Source organism: Perca fluviatilis, chromosome 13, assembly GCF_010015445.1.
Source record: "Perca fluviatilis chromosome 13, GENO_Pfluv_1.0, whole genome shotgun sequence".
NCBI lineage: Eukaryota > Metazoa > Chordata > Actinopteri > Perciformes > Percidae > Perca > Perca fluviatilis.
Window position 1 is genome coordinate 17,058,956 of NC_053124.1, and position 17,737 is coordinate 17,076,692.

General features: G+C 40.8%; 2 protein-coding genes across 2 annotated transcripts; one reads left to right on the forward strand and one right to left on the reverse strand.

Annotated features, from left to right (window-relative positions):
- Nucleotides 1-477: 477 nt before the first annotated feature.
- On the reverse strand, nucleotides 478-5,887 carry LOC120571671 (cartilage associated protein). The gene is made up of 7 exons (XM_039820733.1): nucleotides 5,158-5,887; nucleotides 4,281-4,430; nucleotides 3,529-3,700; nucleotides 2,517-2,645; nucleotides 2,273-2,418; nucleotides 1,414-1,497; nucleotides 478-863 (listed from the first exon to the last, which is right to left on the reverse strand). The coding sequence occupies exons 1-7, from the start codon at nucleotides 5,617-5,619 to the stop codon at nucleotides 786-788; spliced, it is 1,221 nt and encodes a 406-aa protein (XP_039676667.1). The 5' UTR covers nucleotides 5,620-5,887; the 3' UTR covers nucleotides 478-785.
- A 715-nt stretch (nucleotides 5,888-6,602) lies between these two features.
- On the forward strand, nucleotides 6,603-16,337 carry fkbp9 (FKBP prolyl isomerase 9). Its single transcript, XM_039820734.1, has 10 exons — nucleotides 6,603-6,939; nucleotides 8,000-8,145; nucleotides 9,788-9,977; nucleotides 10,069-10,214; nucleotides 11,070-11,259; nucleotides 12,289-12,434; nucleotides 12,544-12,733; nucleotides 13,258-13,403; nucleotides 14,788-14,951; nucleotides 15,065-16,337. Exons 1-10 carry the CDS (start codon nucleotides 6,737-6,739, stop codon nucleotides 15,239-15,241), a joined length of 1,698 nt encoding a protein of 565 aa, XP_039676668.1. The 5' UTR covers nucleotides 6,603-6,736; the 3' UTR covers nucleotides 15,242-16,337.
- Nucleotides 16,338-17,737: the final 1,400 nt, after the last annotated feature.

Sequence of the window (17,737 nt, forward strand, 5' to 3'; positions counted from 1 at the left end):
TTGATAGGAAAGCTGAAGACATAAAAGGGGATAGAGAGGGAGGTGAGGTGAGCTACCCAGGTACCCAGATTATAATTATTGATGCATTAATGTGATCATCACTTTAAATGTTGCAGCTTGTAAAGATAGAGCTAATGTTGATTACCTTATATACTGCTGGGTAGCTTTAGCTGTAATAATACATCATAATTTATTTATTAATTAATATATATTTTGTATTAATAACCTGAATCTGCAAAGTAACTAAAGCTATCAAATAAATGTGTATAAGTGCAGTAAAACGTACAATAGTGGCCTCAAAAATGTAGAGGAGTAGAAGTATAAAGTAGCATAAAATGGAAATAGTCAAGTAAAGTAAAAGTACGTCAAAATTGTACTTAAGTACAGTTCTTGAGTAAATGTACTTAGTTACATTCCACCACTGCCCAAAACCAACAACTGTAGTATTACAACAACATTGTAATTATTACTTGAAAGACCCGTTTGGCAAGATTTATTACCATTTCATTGTAAAAATTACCATTTTTGACAGACAACATACATACTTGATTCACAGTGGAGGAACAGATCCATAAAACAGCGAGAACAAATATTTCTCTCGCCATTATTATCATTGACTTTGAATCATTTAGTGCTGTATGTCCATACCACTAAACTGGATGTTTTAGTGCACAAAATAGGAAATTTAAAAATATTCAGGATGTGGATCTGCAGGTAAAAACACAGTGACCAATCAGAGCCTCTCTAATAAATACAAACCGGGAGGTGATTTTTTGTTGCGTGTTTCACAGTTTCGGCGGAATTTCCAATTTGGGCAATTCATCACTGTCCAGGAACTCATCTATAAACTCCACCACCTCCCCCTGCGCACACACACGCACATGCACACACACACACACACAAATAAACAGACAATTCAGGAGGTTAGAAGTGCATTAGCATAAATCCTCCCACTCACAGTTCTATCTGTGAATTGTCATACCTGGCATTACTAAAGAGATTACAGTCAAGAACTGAATGGTGTTTACCTCATACAGCATGTAATCCTGGTTTATGTTAGGTTGCCCTGATGGCCACGGTCCTTGTGCTGCATCATAATAACTTTAAGAAACGCCAATGTCATGCTGCCACCCCATGGCCGTCTGTCCTATTGCAGCCTGATAAACACAGGGCCCACACTGTACTGCAGGGTGTTATGTGACCATACTAAAGAATCTGTGGTTAACCATAAATCACACAACGACGGAGAATAATCCAAACTGATTTTATGGGAATTACTCAGGTCTATTTTTAAGGGTAAACTGTAGCTTGTTTTCCTTTCACTTGGCTAAAGATAGGCTCTTGGCTTGAAGCATCCTGTAATATAAACAACATAAACAATATAAACATAAATATATGTAAACAGGCACGAACCTCATCGTCGCTCACCAGGCGCTGTCTGGAGAACTCCAACATCTGTAGCTGCATTGTGGTCTGATTGTAGTATCGCAGTGCCTCCTGCAGCAAACACACAGGATGTTATAGTGAACCAAGAAGGCAGAGGCCAAGTGCTTAATTAATTTCACATCATGTAGTTAGTCCAGGAAACCTGGAAATGCGCTTAGTTGCTTTATTACAGATTTACATTGGTTGAATTGATACCACTCTGACATCTGTCATAGCTTAACTTCTGCACAACGACTGGAAACGGATAAACAGCTACCCTGGTTTTGTCACAAAGTCTCTGTGCCTGCATGGCCAAGAAATTGGTACATAACCCCAGTTACACCACAACAACACATACAAAATATAACATGTTAATTAGTAAGCTTTAGAGAAAAATGTTGTTACCCTCAGACAGAGCCAGGTCAGTTGTTTCCCTCAGTTTCAAGTCTTTTTGTGAAGTGTCTATATATGTACTGTACAGACACAAGAGTGGTGTCAATAATCTCATCTGACTAAAAGACATTTTAGGTTACCCTTTTGAACCCATGAGGACTATTTAAAGCAGTGTGCTCATTTGCTTTCTTGCCACGAGTTACTGTAGATGGGAAGATTGATACTGGCCAGTAAACATAAGACTAGAGCCAGCAGCTAGCAGTTAGCTTAGCTAAGCATAAAGACTGGAAACAGGGAAACAGCTAGCCTGGCTCTGTCCAAAGGTAACAAAATCTGCCCGCACCCCCGAAAGCTCACTAATTAACATGTTGTATCTTGTTTGTTTAATCTATATATCTGATAAACTAGGGACAGGAACTGGGTGCACAAGATGTGTATAGTCAATATGTCTCACTGATCTGGGGAGGAAGTCCTCTTCTGTCAGTTCCCACTGGTTTTTGTGGAACCGGTAATAGGCCAAGTTATTATTCATAACTTCATCGCTGGGGTCAAAGAGCACGTAGCTGGCTGCACATGGTACTGCGTTCTTCAGGTCATTCACTGAAAACACAACATTTACATTACATTTACAGCACTCAGGGATTGTCCTATATAAAATTCACAACACAGTAGACCTGAGGAAACAACATGCTACTCACATTTGTAATAGGCAAACTGCAGGTAGTGGTACATTGTGGCCACAAACTTCTCAACGACAAAACCTCCTACGACAGGTGTCAGGTCACTTTCACACATCACTTTCCTGTCAAGGACCTCTATGTAGTGATCTGTAGAGGAAAGATTAAGCACAACATGATAAAAAAAAGATTAAAGTCCTCCTCCAGACACGTTTTAAAATATAGAAAAATACAAACAAAAAAAACTCTGAAAATGGGCTGGAAGCACATCTACTCTTTATCCTTCGTTGAGAAATTCTGGATCTGGCCTGGAAGTGCTGCCCGCTTCCTTTATGCGCCCAATGTTATTCAATTTGGCTGTTTAGACAGGGCACGCTGCACCGGCTCACCATCTGCAGAGATAGTTTCAGCGTCCTGTCTGAACCTGGCGATCAGACCAAGATTCTGTTGTGCACCAAACCATTGGTGACTAGCAGACGTATTAGAATGGTATAGTTTAGTTAGCATCTACTGTATGTTGTTTGTTAGCTTGTTAGCTTGTAACTGGCAGTGGCTGACACAGCTATGATGACCGTGTGTTTTCGCTCTATGACAAGTCCACTCTTCACCGAAGGTTTCAGGTTTCTGGTTTCTTTTCCGTCTTTTGCATATTAGACAGTGATTGACTTTTGAAACTGTGACGTATCAAATCTAGCTTGCCCGAGTACATTTGAATATCAGATTTTAGTGAAATGCATAGTCATTTCCCCCTGGAGGAGTGGAATGTGAAAACACCTCTCTAGCGACACACTTTGCACATATACAAGTCAGTATAGTCAATACCGGACATTTTAGGAGACATAAACATAAAAAAAACACATTTTTAAATGGAGGGGATCTTTAAACGTAGCCATAACAAGAAACATGTTGGGTAAATTAAATAACAAAAAGAAGACAGATGCAAAAGTGGATATTTAACAAAAGAGAAATGCAGTGATAGATGGACCCCGCAGGAGGAACAGAGTCAGAACGGAGGTACTGCAGATGAACTGACCAGCTATGGAGGGGTAGAAGTCTTTAAAGTCTTTGACGTCCCTGGGGCCCTCAGATGCAGCCAGACACTCATCGTAATTCTTGAAGAAGTCCCGCAGAGCCAGCTCCATGTCTGACACCGAAGTACGGAAGTTTTCTCCATTATACGCCCGCACTGCACGCACAAACAGTGTCTGCAATAACACACACATAGGAAATCAAGTTCATTTTGGGCATCATGGCATTACTGAAAGCATTCTACAAGTTAAAAAATCACTTTCTTATTAAAATCAATGATATACATGTATAATATGGTATAATTACATTACATTATCTGCATCGCTATTGTTTGCTATAACAGGGACAATTTTCTTCACCGTGGACTCTTTAAGAGATGTTGATTTTGATTGAAAAGACAAAATTATTTAGGCGGCATTCATGTAATAGTTAACAACTGTAACAAGTTCATGTTTATTTGTCAGTCCTGCTGGGACTACTACAACTCTGTCAAGGACCACTGAAGGCTGAACTCATAAGTATTTGCAATCAAAAATCATACAACTAGCAAATGAAGTCGTCAGCACTCACATGCAAGCATGTACTATTTTCACTAATGCACAGCAGCATAGTAAATGGAAATGTTTTAGCTCTAGGCTTTCCTCAGCTTGGCTGGTTCACCACAGGCTGCTACCACACCCACAGAGCCAATAATAGGATGGTTTGTGTATGCGTGTATGTGTTCACAAAAATATGTTGGTGTGTGTGTGTGTATACCTCATAGGATTTGGTCTCCAGGTCTTTGAGGTGTTCGTCGGCTCCAGGCAGACTCTTGTAGTAGGCCATGTTCCTCTGCATCATCTCATCATTTGGGTGTTTCAGTAGGAAGGTGTGAGCAGCAGACGCCGCCTTGGCAAGGTTGTCAGACTGGGAGAAATAAAACAAACAAACATTGTAAACAGCTTTTTGTATGTGCTCTGATCACATTAGGAAATCATACAAAGCCAATGTTATATAACACTACACTGTGGTACAAAAAATATGGACTAAGGACATGATAACTAATAAAAAGCCAATACATTTCCTTAATAACTCTAACTTTGAGGACTATATTTTAGATCATTAGAAATTAATGTTGTTTTTAGTCACTTACCAGGTCAACTCAACTAATTTAAGGTATTCCGTTTTTTCTTTTAATTTGTCCCACTTCCGTATGTGCTGTATGTGCAAATTAGACCATAACCATCACTACTATCTTAAATGCAATCATAATTCCAACCTTTGACTCTAAATAAACTGTGATTCATAACCTAATCCTAAACCTAAACTAGTTCCCTTGAAGAGGTGATGACTTGTAAAATATCCGTATGTGTCTTTATTACTGTTTTCTTTTTTTTCTTAATAGGAAGGGCAAGAAAACACAAGCATTCACAGGTAAAAGTATAGGACCTCCACTCTTGCAGAACAGTGTGCATCCGTGGCACGTAGGTGACGTCAGAACGCATTTTAGGAAGAAAAGAAAAAAACGTGTGTGACGCAAAAATAGAAACTGTGGATGCACAGAAAACCACCACCTTATATTTATTGTAATGAAACCAAGGTTTGGAGCCCATTGGCCCTCCTGGTGACTACACATATTTACATATTTGCTTACTTTGAAGTAGGCGTACTGCAGATATCTGTACGGCTCTCTCTTATCAAACTCATCTATGGTGTCCCGGCTGGGCATGGTCTGCCTGAAAGCGGGCAGCCCTTGTTTACAGCGCTTAAGGCACTGCGCCCTCTTCATAACGTTACCAAACGCCCGCAGCTCTGGAAACTCCGCAAACTTCTGCTCGTTGTCCAGCCCGACAGAGCTGCAGTTGAGGTTGCAGAAGGCCTCGCTGTCCCGCAGCAGCCGATACAACCGCAGAGACACCTCCATGTACTCCACCGACTCCTTCCACTTCTCTCCGGTGTACTGGTCCAGTGCGTATTTGTAAGCGGACTCCAGAGGCATCAGCTCGTGCCTGGGGAAACTCCTGAAGCTGTATTTTTCATACTGAGAGTTCACCACGGAGGTAAAAAATGCGATTAAAAGCGCCGAGAAAAGTTGCGAAGAAGTGGAGGGTGCCATTTTTTAGGTTGCTAAATGGTGGCCTGGGATGATTCTGGAGTTTGGTGCGTTGGTCTTTAGGACCGCCTCAAGTTCCAACACGTATCCGGACAAAGCCTTCCCACCCCTGGTGACTGGAGGGGCTGTTCCTCCCACTAAATCACACAAGTAAATCACTGCTGTTGTTCTGTCCTTTTACAGAACAAGTAAAAACCTGATTTTAAACCTTAAAATCCTAACTGAGGTATACATTTCTGGACTTTTTAGATAAGGGACCATGTAATTTTGTCATTTTTATATTCCAGGACTGACAAAGAACATGAATCCATACTGCTCTTTAAAGTTTAAACTTTTTTCCTCTCCGTCACTAATTAAACCCCTGGTGAGAGACTGGAGTGGCCCTCCCCCTCTCACTGCCACGTAGAGACATTCCTGCCTGGATCTGTCCCCCCCCCCCCCATGTAAAGGCCTGAACCCCACCAACACAACAGGGTCAACTAGGCTTTCGCGTAACATCATTTAGGCAAAGGGCACACTTTACGAGTCCTGCTCATTGTTACAATTTGACTGCAATTCAGAGGCGCATCCAGATGTGTAGGCCTCCTCTACTCTGATTTAAATGGATTCAGAGGGGGGTGTGCAGCTGTGTAGAGACCCCTACGTTACCACGTTGACATATATGAGGCTGCACTGCGCAAGAGCAATACGTGGTGCCCAAAACTATCTCATTCAATCCCGAAGCGCGTCAAGTCAGCTAGAAAAAGGCCGTATGTAACAGGACATGTATGTTAACATTTCAAAATAAAAGCACAGTTGCTAGCTAAGCTTTGTTTGTATTCGTTTATGTCTCACACCGATATTTTATTATACATATTTGCAGCCCTTTTAATTTGAGCTTTACAAACAAAACATGTTATTGAGATCATCAGTCGACGTTTTATCTTTAAAGTTGAACCGGAAGTTGTGCAGTTGTATCTGGCTTGACACGTTAACATCCCTGCGCTGGGACCGGGGGCAGGACTTCTGTCTACATCGGAGTAGAGGACACCAAAGTACCGGGGAACAGGGAGGCAGCACACACTCCTACGGGCCGTACCCACAGTTATTCCCCTCGTCTGAGAGTTTGTTGGCAGAGAAAATGATCCAGTGCGTGCAGGCGATGCTTTATTTGTCGGTTCTGGTGGCGTTCGCCGCGTGCAATGCTCCTCCGGTACCGTTAGACGACATATTAATTGAGAAAACTTTCGTGCCAGAGCAATGTGTACGCGCAGTCAAAGTAGGGGATTATGTCAGGTATCACTACAACGGAATGTTTCCTGACGGCAAGAAGTTCGACTCAAGGTGAGTATCAAGCAAAGAATGCATGTTCTCACTTTTGGAGTCTCACCGTGCAGAGCAAAACAGTGCTCGGTGCGAACAGTCGTGCGCGATGCGTAAAAGTGCGCGTTTAGTGGTTCGCCCCTGTGAGCCACGCAGGCAGGCTGACTGAGTTCTGGATCCATGTATGCTTAATCCAAGGGCTTCAAAACCCCTTTTCATTTGATCAGATGGAGTAGTTTTGCCACTAGATTAATATCAGCCTGCTTGGTCACAATGGATTCATTGAAACCTGAGGATTAAGTCCTTATTCTTAATGTTGAACCTGCTTCCAGGACCTCCAAAGGTCCCTGGACTCCACTTTGGGAACCACCGACCTGGTCAACAGTAATAACCGTGTACCATGCAACATGCAAAGTGGTCAACTGCCCAGGGCCTCTAGAACCCTAAGGGCCCCAAAAGCCCAAAACAATTTGGTTTGGTTTTTGGTCATTTAATTAATTGCACATTTGTTAAAGAATATAAACTACCGAAGTAGGCAGGCCCTGCAGTATTAGCAAATCATGTGGGTTGGTCTGGTAGAGGGGTCCTGTGCTCATGTATATTCCTAATTAAAGTCAAGTTTTACACATTTCAATCTGAGTGTGTATCTGTATGATATATCTAAATACATCACTGGCTGTAAAGATGGGGACATCTTGAATAACTTAAGTCCAGGCACAAAATGACTGTAAAAAATAAAAGTATAATTTGCACAAGACACTATAATAAGATCCTGGTGCATTTACTCACTTTTGAGTTCCTTTGGATGAATCTGAACCCTGGCCAGTGGGACATCTTGTTTTGCCTGAGTGAGTTTTTTCTTCTTCTTCTGAATGAGTTGTCAAAGCTTGCTTGAGAGATCTAACTGTCTCTCCCAAACAAATAGTAATGGCAATGGAAAACCCTTTAGCCAGGGCCCATAGTGAACTGCTTTGATTAAGAGTATGCGTTTTAGTTGCGGAAAGGCACATAATGAATGTAATGCAGTCAATCATGTCCTCACAGCGATATAAAAGTAATTGGTTATGTGTATGTGTTTCAGTTACGACCGTGGCAGCACCTACAACGTGTTTGTTGGCAAGAAGCAGCTGATTGCAGGGATGGACAAAGCTCTGGTGGGGATGTGTGTCAACGAGAGAAGCCTGATCAAGATCCCACCTCACCTAGCATATGGCAAACAGGGATACGGTGTGTTTTCAACTTCCTGTCATATTTGCACATCCCTGTCCTGGCTGATTTTTCCAAATCAGTCAGGACAGAATATAACATTCTCCATCAAATTTCAGGACATGCCAGTGTTTATTCCTCTGGAGAGTTATTATAAATACACAGATGAATGAGCACACGGCTGGCACTGCTCACCATAACAATGAGAGAATTCGGTCGGGGGGCAAAAATTACAGTCTTTGCAGAAAGTACCGTATTTTGTTGTGCTAGAGTCAGGCGAAGTAGAAAGGAAGTGGGCTGCTCCCAAGCGTCCATGTTGAATGATGTCACAGGGACATCACAAACCAGGAAGCAGGTCAGAGGAAGCTGCTTTAGATCAAGATTTTCAGCTGTTAGTAACTGCACTGCAAATGCTAGAGCATCTGCAGCAGGCAGATACACATTCTAGATCTTGGTTTTGTATATGAACATAAATAAATCTGGGACACTGTGCACCATAGAGAGTGTTTGTGTCAGATGTGTTGATATATTTGCATGTGATTGTAGTGATGAGAAGAAAAATGCAGAGGCTCTCTTTACATGTAGATACCGGTGCATCAATGTATGTATTTGTGTGTGTGTGCACATCAAATAGATAGTGGAAGAGAGAGGAGAGAGTGGGGCATGTGTGGACAGGTAAAAGCTGAGGCCCTGTCCTCTAAAATTAGTCTGTATCAGAGGGAACATCAGGCCGAGAGAAGAAAATTGAGAGGGGAGATTTTGGAAGAGCTAGAGAGAGATTTAAACCAGAAAGAGGCCTGCCAGCTCAGTAGTAGTAAATATTGAATGGCTGCCTCCCACACAGTCCTTGCACCCCTCCTCCACCTCCTCCCACTCCCACCTCTTTAACTTCACCATCTTCTCCTTATCTATAGGTCTGCTCATGTTTGCAAACAGAGCTGGTCGAGATGTTGCACTCACAAAAATAAATGTTAGTGAGTGGACAAACTGATCAGTCAACAAGGCTATAGCTAGCACTGAGGACAGCGCAGTCATGTCCTATTTTTGGAAATCTGAGGGGTTTAATGACATGAGGAGTTTACTTTGTATGATTACTCACCTGTTACTTGGGCTGCATCCATCAAGTGTTTTCATAATTGATTAATTTGCAGATTCATTTTTTATGATTTATTTATTATTAATTAATTAATTAAAACTGTAACACATCAGAAAACCGTGTGAAATGCACATCTCAATTTTCTAGAACTCAAGTTAAACTTGGTTATGTCCATAACCCGAAAGATATTCTCTTTTACCATAATGTCAAGACCAGGAAAAGCAGCAATTCTTCACATTTGATAAGATAAAACCATCAAATTATTTAGATAGTTAATCGATCTGATGTTTTTCTTTTAAATGGATGGACAGTCTTTCAAGAACATGTTTTTTATGTTACGGTAATTCAAAATATAACATAATATAAGGTCTCTGAATGTTTACTGATCGTAGGACCAGCACACACATCTTGAGAAAAAACCCACTGATGTCAATTTATATTTGTAATGCAGCAGTTTAATGAAAATCTTCACAACCATGTTAACTCTAAAGCATTCATTCTCTTTTCCCTAGTACGTTTTCATTTCTGGCTCAACTTCACTCTTCACTCTACTTCTCTTCTCCACAGGTGACATCATCCCTCCTGACTCTATCCTCCATTTTGACGTCCTGCTGCTCGACGTGTGGAACCCAGAGGACGGCGTCCAGAGCAACACCTACCACACGCCTTCCACCTGCTCCAGAAAGGTGGAGGTGTCTGACTACGTTCGCTACCACTACAATGGCACCCTGCTGGACGGGACGCTCTTTGATTCCAGGTTTGTTCTGTAAAACAATCTTTCCTTCACACACACAAAAAAAATATTTATGTATATGTGTGTGACCTGTCTCCTCCACCTATCTCTGTAGCCACACCCGTTTGCGTACCTATGACACGTACGTTGGGATTGGGTGGCTGATCGCCGGCATGGATCAGGGCCTTCTGGGAATGTGCGTTGGAGAGAAACGCATCATCACTATGCCACCGTCACTTGGATATGGAGAGAATGGAGACGGTGAGTATTCACAATTGCTTTACTATTATTTATTTCCTCGAGCCCGGTTACATTCCTGTGAGTGACCTTTGAGAGTAACAAGAGGTTGATAGTTACAGTGGAAATCAACAGGTGCTGTAGTTGCACACTTGGAGCACAAGGTGGCAGCACATCCCACACATATGCAGTTAAACTACACATCTCATCTTGTTTTACTGCTCAGTTCTTTTCCTGAACCACAGCGTTGTTCAATGTCTTGCCAATTTTTATTTATTTTTTTACATCGTCTTACCTTAGAAAATTTGACAAATATCATTTTCATGACTAATTTTGTTACGTGGTTGAACAATTAAAGGATTAGTATTTTAACATTATGGGAAATACGGCTATTTCCTGGACTGGTCTCTGAACAGTGACCCTCCTAACATTTAAACATTACATGTTTAACAATATCTAAGTATTCCTTTAATTGACAGTTGTTTTTTTTATACCATATTTACTTTCAAGATACTTTTTTTTATTCTTTATGCATATCTTTATAAATATTTTCAAATAATCAAACATGTTGGTGATTCTCTCCCTCATACATTTAACGGACTTTTAGATTAATGCCAGATATTTGTAACAATAAATACTGTCATGTTCACATCAAATTTTCATTGTCTGTGTAACTAAAAGTTGATTCTTGACATTGGGAATAATAGTTAAACAATTTTTTTTTAACTCCACTCACTACTTACTTGTTTAGGGTCATGGATTGATCCTGGTCATGACTAGAAGTAGAATGAGGAAGAATATTTCTGTAGTTCCCAATCCTGTCCCCATACCTGCCTCCCTACTTGCCTTCAACCTTCCTTCTTCTTCTTCTCTCTCCAGGTAGCGACATCCCAGGACAGGCGTCTCTGGTGTTTGATGTCATACTTCTAGACCTCCACAACCCCAGAGATGGGATCACAGTGACCAATCAGATTGTGCCTGAGTCCTGCACGAGGAAAACCGTCGCTGGAGACTTTGTACGCTACCACTACAATGGCAGCCTTCTTGACGGAACATTTTTTGATTCCAGGTATGTGTCAGTGTTTATTCATCATGTCAACCACACAGAGTGGCTCGTAGTAAACATTATTATAAATGGAAATAAATGTTATTCCTCAAGAGGCCTCAGGTTGGCAGCATCTCTCTGTGCACTGAAGACGTATTGAGAGATGAATTGAAACTTAAAAACCACAAGTGGAAATTTCCTGTTTGCTTTACGTAATATGTAGTCTGCATCCTCTAAATAGTTTTGTTTCCTCTTTTCGTGCTGCTACTCACAACAGAGGATTAGGTCATGTGTGGTAACTTTTTTGTTTTTTTATTGTTTATGTACTGTACAATTTATTCAATTAAGTGAAGGATTCTAAACTGTAATATACAGATCCTTTCCAAAACATGCAGAAAACAAATATCACAAAAGTTGTTTTATTTTTTTAATTCCTGGTTATAGCTTTAGAAAATCTCTGTGAGGTTGACAGAAAATATCAAACAAATAGTTAACTTTTTGAAGAACTTAGCTTGGAAGAACTGCTATGATAATTTACTCAGTACTTTCTCATCATTACAGCCTTGTGGGTTTGGCCTTGAAGCCTCTCTTGTTATGGTTATACAATTATTTCACACATTCTGTACAGATATCAAGGAATCAAGAAAGCCACTATGGTAACTTTCTGCCACACGCATTTTCTATCTCTGCATGCATATATTTATGCCAGGAAATTTAAATTCCTCATATTCTACAATGCCAACATACTCTATGTTTGCGTCAACAAAAAAAACACAAATGCATCCTCCAAAACAAACTGCTTCTTGCAACTCAAGCACAGTGGTTTTGGAATTAAGGAGAGATTGGAGAGAACAGAATCATTTTGTGTCCTATATTGTAGTGACCTCTTTCAGGTGTTATTCAGTGGTTCTCTTCTGTGCACTGCCTAAAACTGCCCTTTTTATATGTGATTTAAATGACAACTTGATATGTACTGTAAGTAAAAAAAACATGTGATTGGGACTTCTATGGGGGAGGTGTAATAATACTTTTGTTATATTTTCTGTTCCACAGCTACTCTCGTAATCGTACTTATGACACCTATGTGGGTCGAGGCTACGTGATTGCCGGCATGGACGAGGGTTTGATTGGAGTCTGTGTCGGAGAGAAGCGCACCGTCACCATCCCCCCACATCTCGGCTATGGAGAGGAGGGCACAGGTGTGTGTGTGTAATGCTTGAATGCCATTGTCTCTCACCATTATTACTCCTTTGTCCGTAGCTTTTAATATTAGATTCTTTCTTTTTTTCTTCACCATGTCTCTTTTAGGCTCTAAGATCCCTGGTTCAGCTGTGCTGGTGTTCGACATTCACATCATCGACTTCCACAACCCATCAGACAAAACTGAGATCACCGTCACTCACAAGCCAGAAGAGTGTGATAAGCAAACCAAGAAGGGAGACTTTGTCAAATATCACTATAACGCCTCTCTGATGGATGGGACATCCATCGACTCCACGTTAGTAAACTTCAGTGAGACACTTCTGTGAGACACATGAGATAATAGGGTTCCAAGTGCTAGTCTTAACTGCACATTTCTCTTAAGTCTTCGTAAAAACTAATTATTAGTGCACCATACTGCCCTGTCTGAACAAAAGTTGTTTGGAAATTGCAGGAGCTTACGACAGCACAAAATCATCATCATAGAAATTAAAACAAATTCAAAAACACAAAATATCATAAATATGAAAGATAAACTAATCTTTCAAGAATTCCTTCAAGTCTTGAATTGTCCTTGACTCCAGTTTTAAAAACATTTTACTGTAGTTCCTGGATTCAAACCAAGCTTTGGCTTCTCTCACCCACTGAAACATCTGATAAAATGCAAGAAAATCTTCACCTCTTACATTCCCACACAGCAACGGAATTAGTAAAAAAACAAGTGTTAAAGGACACTGTAAGAAGTAACTTGCTTAAGAATAATGACTAAAAAATACAGTTATTTCGTATGTCTCAGTTTCATTCTGACTCTATTTGTTACAGGTATAATTATGCCAAGACATACAACATTGTCCTGGGAGCCAACCAGGTAGTCCCAGGGATGGAGGACGGACTGATGGACATGTGTGTGGGAGAGAAAAGGCACCTTGTTATTCCTCCTCACCTGGGCTATGGGGAGAGAGGAGTCAGTAAGTCACACACAACCACACATGCAGTAAAAACAGAGAATATATGTGATGACTTACACAGAAGCATTTAATGAAGTCTTGATCGATGAGATTTATGATGTAGCATTACACTTTAACCACAATGTAGAGTCATGCAGTGCCATCCCAACTCTCAGGCACTCTGCATTTCCAAGAGGCATTTATCTCAAGCTGAACACATGTCAACTTTTGGTTATGTAAAGATATTAATGGCGCCATAACATAGGTCTCCCCCCCTCCCCTCCCTTCCTGTTACCGTTGACCTTCAAAGGAGACGGCCGAAAAACACAACCTTATCATGCAGCTGCCTAGTGCCTAGACTCCCTCAGTCTCTAGAGACACACATTCATTCATAGAGGACAGGTTTAGGGAGTATGGCCGAATAGATCTTCTCGTAAGAGTGACCTCATGTTGCCTAAGTTTTCCCCTTGTCTCATCTTACCACAACATGGTGTTTCTGCAATTTAACTAAAAGTTAGATTCAGCTTTTTATGCATGCAATTATGAGACAGGCTAGCTGTTACCCTATTTCCAGTCTTTATGCTAAGCTAAGTTTATAGAGTGACATCCCTCTTCTCATCTAAATCTCTGCAAGAAAGCGAATAAGCGTGTTTCCCTAAATGACAAATTATTCTTTTAACAAACAACCCGTCACGCATTAGGTGCTTCGAGAAATCCTTTACAAATTCTTGGATTCACATCTAGATTTGGATTTGCACCACTCAATCCTTGGCCCAAAAATACAGAACATATTGACTTTGTCAGGATACACTGACATTGTGTGCAGACAGATGAGATACATCATGCAACTCCATTTTCAAAAAATCGGAACTATTCCTTAATATTTATAATTAGGGCTGTCAGCATTAACGCGTTAATCGCGATGCGATTAAGGGCCGGGCATAACGCATTTTTAATCGCATGCCGCCATTTATTCATTTATTTTTACTTCACTTGGCTTCGCGACTTCCTAGTAGCACATCCTGCTGCTGCAGGCTGCAGGCATGATGGTGAAAGACAGTGGTAGTTAAAGGACAAACAGCAGGGGTGTTGGTAGTAACTTTCTCCTGCTGGTCACTGGAATTCACTTATCGCTTACTCAGTACTGTCTAGCTTCATACCCCACTGAGTCTGAGCTCTACCGCTCAAGCCAATTGTGTGTGTGTGTGTGTGTGTGTGTGTGTGTGTGTGTGTGTGTGTGTGTGTGTGTGTGTGTGTGTGTGTGTGTGTGTGTGTGTGTGTGTGTGTGTGTGTGTGTGTGTGTGTGTGTGTGTGTGTGTGTGTGTGTGTGTGTGTGTGTGTGTGTGTGTGTGTGTGTGTGTGTGTGTGTGTGTGTGTGTGTGTGTGTGTGTGTGTGTGTGTGTAGCTGATGAAGTTCCAGGGAGTGCTGTGCTGGTGTTTGATATCGAGCTGGTAGAGATGGAGGAAGGACTTCCTGAAGGCTACATGTTTATCTGGAACGACGAAGTGTCACCCGACCTCTTCACTGAGATGGACACAGACAAGAACAAGCAGGTGGAGCCCTCTGAGGTACGTGATAACCTGCTGTTTCATTATTTGTAACATCTGAGACAATTTCCCTTTTTTGCTACTGTCTGTGCATCCTCAATTTACCCTCTTCGCCCTCTACTTTGTTTAAACAGTTTACTGACTACATCATGCGGCAGGTGAACGAGGGTAAAGGCCGCCTGGCTCCTGGCTTCGATCCCTATCGCATCATTGACAACATGTTCTCCAATCAGGACCGTGATGGAGACGGAAAGATCACAGAGGCAGAATTCAAACTTAAAGCAGATGAAGCCCCTCATGACGAGCTATGACGGGACTGAGTGTAGAGCTCAGATCAGGGTGAAGGCTGAAGGGTCAGACAGCGGGGTTAAAATACACATGTGGGTGGTAGAGTAGAAAAAGATAGGGTTGGATGTATGAAGTGAGTGTATGAGCTGAGAGATTTTGTTTTTTTTATTTTGAAGATATAGATGATGTTCAAAGGGCATCTGGTCTGTTAGGAATGAGATTATTTTGAGAGATAAATATTAAAAAGAAAACTCCTCATTAGAGGTCTACGATGACAGAGAATGACCTTTTTTTACTTCCTCTCCCATCACGTTGTGTTGTTTTATATGACATTTATTATTTTTATTTTGAAGGGTACAAAAGCACTCGTGTGTGAAAGAACAAACCGAGGCCTCACTCCACCATCTCTACCTTCAGCACTCCTTAGTGACTTTTTTATTGTTGTTAACTTTTTGTGGTTGTGCGTGTTGTTTTCTTTTCACTGGGTATCAGCTTGTCTCTGAAATATCTGACAGTCTATCAGGAGCAATAAGTCAGTCATCACTCACTGTAATATACTGTGATGGAGGGAAGTTACAATTGTTTCTGAGTTAAAACTCATTTATTGATAAAAGAATAAGTGATCATTTTAAGTGAGAGCTTTAAGTTTAAATAAAATTGTATTTACATATTTTGCAGCTGACACCTTTACTGTTTACCTTTAAATGTCAGGATGCCTTCTGTGTTTTCTGGAGTTGAAATCATCCAAAATAAGGCTGTCAGGTTCAAAATCCTAAAACAGTATTGAAGCTCTCCAGTCTTTCAATCATTTTGGGTAAACTTGTGTCATTGCTTGTTTGTTTGCATCACCAGCAATTTAAGACTGTGTGTGTGTGTGTGTGTGTGTGTGTGTGTGTGTGTGTGTGTGTGTGTGTGTGTGTGTGTGTGTGTGTGTGTTGTGTGTGTGTGTGTGTGTGTGTGTGTGTGTGTGTGTGTGTGTGTGTGTGTGTGTGTGTGTGTGTGTGTGTGTGTGTGTGTGCGCGAGAATGTTTTACTTTTTTATTCAGGAGAATAATGAGGCCTGATGATGACGATGTCAACACTAAGTTTAATTTGATTAAATTACCTGACCTAAATATATGCCTAGATTGTGTCTGTCCTTTTGTTACTTTTATTTGTATGTCTCTGTGTGTCTGTTTGCTTTAGCCACTTTTTTATCATTGATTTACCATTGCACTCTGAAAGGAAGATTGAAGTTGAAATTGATTAGGAAACAAGGAGATTCTAAGTTTAGATTTATTCACACGTGTGGACAGAGTCACAGTCACCACAGTACAACCACAGAATCTGCGGATATTTCCAAATGCTTTGATTGGGCTGATTGCGTGTGCAGAATGGTGATATCTTATGTGGCTTACCTTCAGAAATTCCCTTAATGTGGCCCAGTATTTGAGATCCCCTAGGCTCTGTGCCAGATAGGATATCAGTCTGTACAGTTGTGCAACAACACAAAGCTGTTTGGACACCTAGAGCTAAGGACTACTCGAAGCTGGGAGATCCAACATACACAGACATTGAAATTGAGTCAGCCTAAAGTACAGTAAATATAGAGATATAAAGGTATATAGAATATCTCAAAGGTTAATATGGAATGATTAAAATAATACAAAATACAAAACAACACAAACATTAAATGTGATTATTTCAACATACAAAAAGACCCTATCAGCAGTCACTTTTTAACTTTACTTCTATTGCATCAACTTCACTCCACTGAATTAGCATTGCCCTCCAATAACATTGTCACACAGACTCACAATGGACAGTTACATTTTTTTTTTTTCGTCAAGATCTAGCTGTGGCCGTGACCTGCATTAACCATTGTAGTATCTGTTGTTGTAAGTTTATTTGATTAGGACAATGAACATTAATCAACATTTCTGTAAATTACCATTCTATATGGCTTGTACTTAAGCTTTGTCTGAATTATCTATATGACTTGTAGATTCAGCATAATGATGATCCAAATGAACATAGGAAATGGCCACAGGAAACATCTGGGAAGCATTATCTGTGAGGCCTCATCTTCATTATAGAGGGGTCTTTGTTGGACATGCGCCAATTAATTAAATTATCGTTCCCACCCCCATCTGTGTCACACAATGCACAGAATATATACCATGTCTTAAACAGCAGAACTGGAGAGTGACCATTTTGAGAATCTGGGTGCGGTCCTCTCTGGGCTTCTGCAGGAGCTTGTAAATTGATGCTGAATTCTATGATGTAAATAAACCTTTATAATCAAGGACAGTGTCAGCGGATTCCTCTCCATACAGCATTACAGCATCGCTACTAAATACACCACACCATCTAAACCCTTCCTCTTCATTGTTCAATATTTGATGATATTCAGGAAACTGTGTTCACTTTTTTTTTTGCTATTAGTTGCACAATCCTCCATCTTTGCAGTCATTTTCTCCAAATCACTTTCCCACCTGTCCACCTATCTGTCCCAATGATCAAAGCTACCTCTGCAGTCA